The sequence below is a fragment of the Pygocentrus nattereri genome, chromosome 8 (assembly GCF_015220715.1).
Source record: "Pygocentrus nattereri isolate fPygNat1 chromosome 8, fPygNat1.pri, whole genome shotgun sequence".
Classification (NCBI taxonomy): domain Eukaryota; kingdom Metazoa; phylum Chordata; class Actinopteri; order Characiformes; family Serrasalmidae; genus Pygocentrus; species Pygocentrus nattereri.
The window spans coordinates 37,524,751-37,534,894 of NC_051218.1; the positions used below are offsets into that span (position 1 = coordinate 37,524,751).

Below are 10,144 nucleotides of genomic sequence, written 5' to 3' on the forward strand. Positions count from 1 at the left end.
TGACTCAGCAGGGCCACATTTTATTTTTCCATTTCGACAGGCACAAAAAATCAAGAATGAGAAAGAGGTTAAATTTTCATTCCTCCTCAGGTTCACTCTGCTGCTTAAGTAAACTCGGATCCATTGGACACAATTCTGAAAAGAGAGGAAAAGGTGAGCAGCAGATGAAATGCTTTACCATTAACCATCATGTGGTCTATTCCAATACAAGATGTAAAGCAGCATAAACACACTTGAAACTAACATAAACTCCAAAATGATCCTTTCTACTGAAATAATGTTTTTATTTGCAGTTTGATTTGATTAAGTCACTTTAATTGGTTCTTTTTGTCTAATAGAGTGGACAGTGAGTGGATACAATGTTTAAAAACTGCAGCAGCACTGCTGTGTCTGATCCACTCAGACCAGCACAACACACACTAACACACCACCATCATGTCAGTGTCACTGCAGTGCTGAGAATGATCCACCACCCAAATAGTACCTACTCTGTGAGGGTCCATGGGGGTCCTGACCACTGAAGAACAGGGTAAAAGGGGGCTAACAAAGTGTCAGAGAAACAGATGGACTACAGTCTGTAATTGTAGAACTACAAAGTGCACCTATATAGTAAGTGGAGCTCATAAAATGGACAGTGAATACAGAAGTTGGGGTGGTTTTCTGACTGGCTGCCCTGTGACGTGCCTCATTCAAAAAGCTCTCTATCCTTTAGAATGAAATGGCCTGTTTTTGTTACTGTTATCTGAGTCCATACTGACCTGTTGCACCATCGTAGGAGAACACCGGTTCTTTTTGGAAGCCGAGACACTCAGCTTGTTTCCAGAACAAATCCATCTCGGACTCGGATGCTCTGGGTCCTCTCGCTGTAATATCACAAATACTTCAGTGTTCATCATGTTAACTAACATAGTACATTAGAGAGAGCTATATTATATAATTGAATCCATTTTGATTCATAACTAAATGTACTCTTGTTAAATGCCAAATTAGTTGTCCTGAATCTTCTACAACTTTATTTATTAGAGTATATCAGAGCATGTATTTCTCTTAGTGTGTAATAGGAGCCCTCAGGCATGCAACTGGCATTTTCCATGTTTTCCATGTTTTACGGGTATCCTTCCGAGTTGGCGGGTAGGGGGGGTGCTGGAGCCTATCCCAGCTGTCATTGGGTGGATACACCTGGGACAGGTAGCCAGTCCATTGCAAGGTTATTCTGTTAATTTTTAAAATAAAGTTCTGAAAGTTTATAACTTTTGTTACTGTTTCAGCCCACCGCTGCCCCCACAATCCTCTGAGCAGGAGTCCAGTAGACCACTTTTGCCGAGCTCAGCACTCACAAGCATGTCCACTACTGAGGAACACTAATGAGTTTCAAAAGAGCTCTGTAATGCTGAGTTTAATAACAGGCTCATCACCTTGATTTATCAGTCTACTCAGGCTCTAGTAGGAACTTCAGTGTAAAGAAGCTGTCCACTGACATCCTCTTTAGAGTTTTTCACAGAGCATGGGCATTACATGCCTTGCACTGATTCTAAAATAGCTAATAAACATTTGTTGATAGTGTTGCTTTTGAAAATTGTAATTTTTAGTAAGTATTCTAAAAGTGTTCTGCTAAAAATGGAAAAGGTTACTGTATTGTGAATACTGCCTCTACAGAATGTAACTTGGACTGAATAGAGATACTTCAAGTCTGTATTGTGAATACATATTTCTGTTACATCGTAAACTTGGTTATGTAGTGTCCTGTAGTACAGCATTGTATCTCTCATTGGATCTCATCACGATTTTGTATCATTGTAATGTTTTTGCTGTAATACTCTGGGGTTTAGTCATGAAAGAGTTTCATGTACCCAATTGCACTGATTCAAGAGATCCTGGATACCACACCTGAGATGATGCATGATTCTCTGAGGATTATTTGTCTGTTCTTCAAGCTGTATCATTTGCTTAGAGCTTGGTCAATAACTATGTTAACATACACATGAATGGTCCACTATAAGTCTAATTAACACTACTATTCTAACTAACGTTAGCTAAGTTAACTCTGGCTAGCTTAACATGCAAAAGATATGTGGGCCATGTGTGGATGGAGCATCTGAGGCTGAGACAGTGAGATATACACATATCACCTGCATTTGGCTGATGCTCTTATCCAGAGCGACTTACAATTTGATCATTTTACACAAGTAGGCGAAGGTAGTGTTAGGAATCTTGCCCAAGGACTCTTATTGGTATAGTGTAGGGTTCTTACCCAGGTGGGGGATTGAACCCTAATCTACAGCGTAGAAGGCAGAGGTGTTAACTACTACACTACACCAATATGTCTTAACAAGCCCTTGTTCTCTTGGCCTTTGCTATTTCCCCCTGGAGGAATGCCTGATGCCAGCCTAAGGGCCATTCCATTACTGTTTCAGCTCAAGTGAAGGGTGTTTGATAAGTCCTCAAAAGGTGTGGAGTGGTGCTTGAAAGTTTGTGAACCCTTTAGAATTTTCTATATTTCTGCATAAATTTGACCTAAAACTTCATCGGATTTTCACACAAATTCTAATAGTAAATGAAGAGACGCACATTGAACAAGTGAGACAAAAATATTGGACCTGATCATTTATTTAGTGAGGAAAATGATCTATTACTACATATCTGTGAGTGGCAAAAGTATGTGAACCTTTGCTTTCAGTATCTTGTGTGACCCACTTGTGCAGCAATAACTGCAACTAAACATTTCCAGTAACCGTTGATTAGTCCAGCACATTGACTTGGTGGAATGTTAGCCTATTCCTTTGCATAAAACAGCTTCAACTCTGTTATGTTGGTGCTGCTTTCTCCTTGCAACCCTGCCCTGCACACCATTGTTGCTCAGTGTTCTCCTGATGGTGGTCTCCTGATGGTTTTTTCCCCCTTGAAACCCTTTGAAATATTTGCATGGATAAATATTAACAATAGCCAATGTGAGACAGGCATTTAGTTGCTTAGAAGGTTCTTTTGTGACCTCGCGGACTATTACACACCTTCCTCTTGGTGTGACCGTTGTTGGTCGACCACTTCTGCGGAGCGCAACAGTGGTCTTATATTTCCTCCATTTGTACACAGTCCAATTGACTGTGGATTGATGAAGTTCAAACTCTTTAGGGATGGTTTCGTAACATTTTCAAGCCTGATGAACATCAACAACTCTTTTTCTGAGGTCATCAGAAGCATGTGCTGTGAAGATCAGACTGTGGTAGATCCCTGTTCTTTAAATAAAACAGGGTGGTCACTCACACCTGATAAAGTCACTATAATTTCACCTTCAAATGATCTGCTAATCCTAACGTTTCAAATACTTTTGCCACTCATATTTTCCTCAATAAATAAATGTCCAAGTCTAATATTTTTGTCTCATTTGTTTAACTTGGTTCTCTTCATTTGCTATTAAGACTTTTGTGAAAATGTGATGAAGTTTTATGCAGAAATATAGAAACTTCTAAAGGGTACACAAAAGTGTCGACTTTAGCAGCAGAATGTGCCCAGAAATCATTGCAAACACACCTTTCCCTTCTCCTAAAATGGTGGATAAAGCTGTTTTAAGCCACAGTAGTACATTATTGTAAAATGCTTATCATTTCAAAAGTACAACATTAGATTTTTTGGGCTTTAGGTTGCCCACTGCTTCATCACTTACACATGACTGCTGATTCAACTTCATCCTTTTGCTTTGCTAGCTGGCTAGTTAGCATGCTAAAGTCTACATGGCTAACAACAACAAAAAGAAAGGCCCTCAGTTCTACTTTAAGTTCACAGCCAGACAAAGCAATTATTCTAATTATTATGTAATGTTCTGTGTTCTCAGAGAAGCATTTTGTATTGAAGCTGAGCTCATTCTTTTTGGATAAGCCACTCCTCCCTTTCTGCTGCCCATTGTGTAACATACTGTATGTGAAAAGTCATGTTAAAAATGACTGAAACTGGGCCTTAGTCTAATACTGCTGTGATTAAGTTTAGTGGATTTGCACCTATGAGAAATGGGACACAACTGGGGGCAGATTTACTGAGAGAGATGCCGACATAAACAGTTCTACCGACACCTTGTGCTGGTGGGGGTGCACAATGTAGCAGGTTATCTACAAAGAACTCCCATGCAAATGAACACAGGCACAATTTTACAATTAACAATTAATACAAGAGCACTGTAACCGGAAGGTCACCGGTTCGATCCACTGAGCTGACAGGTCATGACTGAACTGCCATTGACACCTACCCCCCCAAACTGCTCCCTGGGCGTTGTGGAGAGGGCTGCCCACTGCTCTGGGCAGGTGTGTGTGTGTGTGTGTGTTCATTAGTGTGTGTATTTGAGTGTTTCACTACACAGATGGGTTAAATGTGGAGGTGAATTTCCCCATTGTGGGACTGATAAAGGGTAACTTAAGACAGCCAGTATTTACTATAATTCTTGGCGAATTGAAGCAGGTTGCCCTTATAATAATCTCCTCCCAAAATTTTGTGCTTTGAAGGAAACTACCATAAATGCATGTGCAATGAAGCAATGGGTGCTAAAAGACCATTGCATAGTCACGAAAATCACGAAAGCTACGTTTAAACATCCAAATGGAGTTTGCACAAGCTAATTTCTTAGTTGACCTAGTCTTAGCCTGATTGCAGCATCATCCAGGCCAACCTTAGCCAGACCGTTCTAGATAGATTTGGATGTTAAAGCTTAGAAAGCACCACTGATTTGTTACATTCTGCAGCACTTCAATACCCCAAAAGTGATAATACCTTTATGACATCAAAGCAAACATGAGTAAAAATGTAGATGCATATCAAAAGGGGCACTTCATGTCCTTAGGGAAGACTATGCTGGTGTGCAGTGGTGGACAGTAACTAAGTAAATGTTATTCGTTTCTGTACATTTTTGTGTATCTGTACTGAAGTATTTATATTTTGGACTTTTTACTTTCACTCCACTACATTTTATAGTCAAATATCTTACTTTTCACTCCACTACATTATGAGAAATCTGTTGTTCCTATTGGTTTATGTGTGTATAGAAATGTAACATGTCAAAACAAAAGAAGCGAAGCAAGAACACCAATCAGGGCACCAATCAGGGCTCTATTAAAAGACTGGTTTACCAAGAGAGACACTGGAGGATTTTCACCTCAAATGAGTTCATGAAGCGAGTCTTGTTACGTTTAGTACTTTTACTTTCAATACTTAAGTACATTTGAAGGCAAATACTTTTGTAGTTTTACTCAAGTGGAGGTCTAAAGGGAGGAACTTAGTAATATTTTACCTTGGCTATCTCTACTTTAACTCAAGTACATTATTTGTGTACTTCGTCTAACACTGCTGGTGTGCATGTAAACAGAACACGACTAACACAACTTTTACACAACTAATGTAAACGTCCTGGTTTGATTCAGTTTCTCAGACTAACTAAGACATTCCCTGGGCTATTTTGTGCATGTAAACAGTCTGTATGTCATAGCTGAACGTTCCTGAATCGCTGATCAATAGTTAAAACAGCAGAGTGACTTACTGAACAAGTAAAAGGCGCTGGAGGTCTCATTTCTCATCTGTCTGGTTAAGCTTAAGGTGAAGCAGCCAGAAGAACATGCCAGTATATTGCCCTTTACTGTGATCTCGTTTTCTGTGAGACAGACAGAACAGCCTGGATAAAGGGAAGTCTGGAAACACTCAAATGCCATCAAATCCAATGAATTAAAGAATGACAGACCATGTAGATACAACTTGGCAGCTTTATTTAGCTTATTATAAAGCAACACCGAAATGTATTTTTGCAGAAAAAGCTTGATTCCTAGTGTGAGTTGGATGCTATAACGATAATGTTATCATCATAAATTATGTCAAAATATGCTTTTCTGCATAAATCATGAATGTCATCAGTACTTAAAGCACATTAACAAACTGTGTTTTATTATAAAGAGATTTAGGGGCTCTGAAGTGGTTAAGCTGTTTAAAAACGTAGTCGATCATTGAGAAATTGTACATTTGAATCCAGGGAGAGCAGAATTCACCCTGCTTAAATGGATGTAGCAATGCACAGTGCATAAATGATTAAACAAAAAACATTGTAGTTTTTGACAACTCTTTAAAAAATGTGATGTGTATTTGAAATATTTAAGCAATAGAACATGAGAGGGAGTGTGTTGGCGCGAAATAACTTCATGGTTGTAATTTGGTCGCAGGCACGAGATGAAGTTGAGTGCTATAGATCATCACAGCCGTGATGTTATTTGTGATAACTCACATCCTCGAGCGTTCTATTGATTTTATACAACAGTTAAATAAATAAAGTAAGAAATGAATGAACCGGGCCATGAACATGGCAGTCTGTTTTCCAGTTCCTTACACTAAATTCTAAACTGTCATCACTACTGAGCATTTTTTTTGGCTCAGTGTGATTTGGTCAGACTCTGAAGACGAGACTACACATTTGGCGAATGGTATTGGGTTAATTTCTGGCTGATTCCAGGTTGTTTAGCTGTCACAGCTGTCTACTAAAAAGCTACTCAGTGTTGATGACAATTTGGGAATTTAGTGTAGTTGAAGGTACAGTGGATATAAAAAGTCTACACACCCCTGTTCAAATGCCAGGTTTTTGTGATGTAAAAAAATGACAGCAAGACAAATAATTTCACAACTTTTTCCACCTTTAATGTGACGTATAACCTGTTGAAAATTGAAAAACAAACAGAAACCTTTATATTGGAAAAATCTCAAATAAAAAACTTAAAATAACCTGGTTGCATAAATATGTACACCCTTAAACAAATACTTTGTTGCAGCACCTTTGGCTTTTATTACAGCACTCAGTCTTTTTGGGTAGGAGCCTATCAGTGTGGCACATCTTGATGTGGCAATATTTGCCCACTCTTCTTTGCAAAACCCCTCCAAATCTGACAGATTGCGTGGGCATCTCCTGTGCACAGCCCTCTTCAGATCACCCCACAGATGTTCGATGGGATTCAGGTCTGGACTCTGGCTGGGCCATTCCAAAGTCTTAATCTTATTCCGGTGAAGACATTCTTTTGTTGATTTAGATGTGTGCTTTGGGTCATTGTCGTGCTGAAAGATGAAGTTCCTTTTCATCTTCAGCTTTCTAACAGAAGGCTGAAGGTTTTGTGCCAACACTGACTGATATTTGGAACTGTTCATAATTCCGTCCACCCTGACTAAGGCCCCAGTTCCAGCTGAATAAAAACAGCCCCAAAGCATGATGCTGCCACCACCATGCTTCACTGTAGGTATGGTGTTCTTTTGGTGATGAGCAGTGTTGTTTTTGCGCCAAATATACCTTTTGGAATTATGTCCAAAAAGTTCAACCTTGGTTTCATCAGACCATAACACACGTTCCCACATGCGTTTGGGAGATTTCAGATGTCTTTTTGCAAAATTAAGCCGGGCTTGGATGTTTTTCTTTGAAAGATAAGGCTTCCGTCTTGCCACCCTACCCCATAGCCCAGACATATGAAGAAGACGGGAGATTGTTGTCACATGTACTGCACAGCCAGTACTTGCCAGAAATTCTTGCAGCTCCTTCAGTGTTACTGACGGCCTCTTGGCAGCCTCCCTGACCAGTTTTCTTCTTGTCTTATCATCAATTTTGGACGGACGTCCTGTTCTTGGTAATGTCACTGTTGTGCCTAGTTTTCTCCACTTGATGATGACGGTCGTCACTGTGTTCCATGGTATATTTAATGACTTAGAAATTCTTTTGGAGCCTTCACCTGACTGATATCTTTGAATAATGAGATCCCTCTGATGCTCTGGCAGCTCTTTGCGGACCATGGCTTGTGCTGGAAGATGTGGCTACACAAATGTCAGGACAAGCCTACTAGAACAGCTGAACTTTATTTGGGGTTGATCAGAGGCACTTTAATTAGTGACAGGTGTGTGCTGACTCCAATTTAACATGAGTTATGAGAAATAACAGCACGGTTAGAACACCTCTCAACCAATCAGCTTGCGTGGCCGGAACTAACTGTTCTAAAAAGTATCGTAATACAGTATTTTTTAGCCCCCCTCCCCCCCGAATTAACTGCTTTACATTTGGAAAATTTGACATGCCATTTTTCAAGTGTTCAAATTTTTGCATACGATTCTATGACTAACTAATTAAAAACATGATGTTTCTACTCACCAGAAGAATAAAAGGTGCTGTTTTTGAAAGTTGCATTCAGGTCCACATATTTACAAGTTCCATGTCTGAGGGCGAAAAGGACACAGTCTAAACTCAGTGGCTATACTGGCTCAGCACAGTGTGCTACTGCACAAGCAAGACAGACCCACAAGTGACAGAAAGACTCACGCCAGCTTCCCTTGGCTGAAAATGAGTGTATCTCTTAATGAACTGGGGGAGAACGTAATCCAAGTGCTGTTCACCATTTGGAATAAGTTTTTGAACAAAGGATCATCAGAGATTCCTTCAGTGAAGATCCACTTCCCCATGATCTAACATACAACATAGGAACATGAAGATTTAGATGGTGCCCAACTGAGAATGAAATCATTACACACTAGCAGCAACTGCTGTGTCTGATCCCCTCATACCAGTGCAACACACACTAACAGTGGTGGTCAATAACAAAGTAAATTTCATTTGTTACCGGACGTTTTCATGTATCCGTATTTTACTGAAGTATTTTCATTTTGGGCAACTTTTTACTTTCACTACACTTAATCTCAAAGCTTAATATCTGACTTTTTCCTCCACTACATTTTGAGAAATCTGTCGTTCCTTTTGGTTTCTGTGTGTATAAAAAAGTAACATGTCAAACCAAAAGAAGCACAAAGCCAGAGCACCAATCAAGGCACAGCAGTCACTTTGTTTTGAGCTTGTTTTGACCTGTTGGTCATACCGACCCAGTGCAGCACACGGTTCAACGTCAGCGCAGCAGCGTAACATTTTGGGAGAGTCTATTCAATGTAAATGATGAACTAACCTAACTTTGTGTAAATAGACCACAATATAGAAATATGTCCACATATGCAGTCGTGACTGATGGGTCTTTTTTTCTGAGTTTATACAAACACCATTTCATTTTATAGTAAATTAGTTTGGGCTGGTTTATGTTTATGAACAGGGACCTACAGATCAATGTAGTAAAGGAAGCTCATTTGTGATCCTGAGCTTAAAGCAAGTTTTTATTAAACTTAAACTTTGTAACTAAGTGTAAATGAATCTTAAACAGAAACTTTGCTTGTTTGCAAAAAGTGATTTCAAAGCCTGGTTTACCAAGAGAGACGCTGGAGGATTTTCACCTGAAATGAGTTCATGAAGTGAGTCTTGTTACAAAAATAATAACAGGACATCAGAGCCATAATGAATCTTTTAGTACTTTTTCTTTCAATACTTAAGTACATTTGAAGGCAAATACTTTAGACTTTTACTCAAGTGGAGGTCTAAAGGGAGGAACTAATGTTTTACCTTGGGCCACTCTAACTACTTTTGTGAGAAAGAAATTTGTGTTGGTCTGTGATCATGTGCTTGTATGTAAAAATACACAGGCATACTAATTAACTCTTTAATTGCTTCCTCATAAACATGTTTAGCATAGACTATTAAAGCCACAGAGCAGACTTACTGAACGGTAGTTGTCCTCCAGCACCAGTGGCTTTGTGAGGTCCTCACAGTTTGGGTCAGCGGCCTGGCTGGTGGCCAGCAGGACGAGAAAACCCAGAATGGAGCTGATCAGAATGGCCATGGTGGACAGAGCTCTTCAGATACTTCTGCTAACCTCCTTAGATTGTTCCGCTAACCTGTATACAGGGCATCTGCACTTTATACTGTTTAAACAATTGCACCATTGTTGGCACACTGAACTCTGCTGGAAAGGATTTTGTAGAATTGGGATTCTGGAAATTATTGGACAGGCAACTTCAGTAACACTTATAATTTTAGGTCAATTTCTTAACAATTACTAAACTGTTACCAAGCAGCTAATAACACCCTAATTAATAGAAGCATACCATTTGTATGCAAGCATAGAAATGTGTTAATGTGTTCAAATGTGGTCATATTTGATTTGCAAGTGTACTTATACATGTTGTTATGAAGGTGTTTGTCCTGTTAATCAGATCTCATAAAGACTATTCAAAAGCAAGTGAAATGACCTCAAGAAGGGGCCTTTGTCAGCTTTTA

General features: G+C 39.4%; 1 protein-coding gene across 1 annotated transcript; it reads right to left on the bottom strand.

Moving 5' to 3' along the window:
- LOC119263906 (alpha-1-acid glycoprotein-like) lies at window positions 1-9,783 on the bottom strand. The gene is made up of 6 exons (XM_037540811.1): window positions 9,588-9,783; window positions 8,312-8,454; window positions 8,144-8,208; window positions 5,519-5,629; window positions 759-863; window positions 1-135 (listed from the first exon to the last, which is right to left on the bottom strand). The coding sequence occupies exons 1-6, from the start codon at window positions 9,705-9,707 to the stop codon at window positions 77-79; spliced, it is 603 nt and encodes a 200-aa protein (XP_037396708.1). The 5' UTR covers window positions 9,708-9,783; the 3' UTR covers window positions 1-76.
- Window positions 9,784-10,144: the final 361 nt, after the last annotated feature.

Excerpts from the sequence above, each read along its gene's own strand:
- LOC119263906 (XM_037540811.1), bottom strand. The coding sequence starts at position 9,707 with ATGGCCATTCTGATCAGCTCCATTCTGGGTTTTCTCGTCCTGCTGGCC. Across the intron at positions 5,630-8,143 it reads CAGCACCTTTTATTCTTCTG|AAAACGAGATCACAGTAAAG; the intron begins GTGAGTAGAAAC and ends TCTGTCTCACAG. Across the intron at positions 864-5,518 it reads CAGCGCCTTTTACTTGTTCA|CGAGAGGACCCAGAGCATCC; the intron begins GTAAGTCACTCT and ends GTGATATTACAG.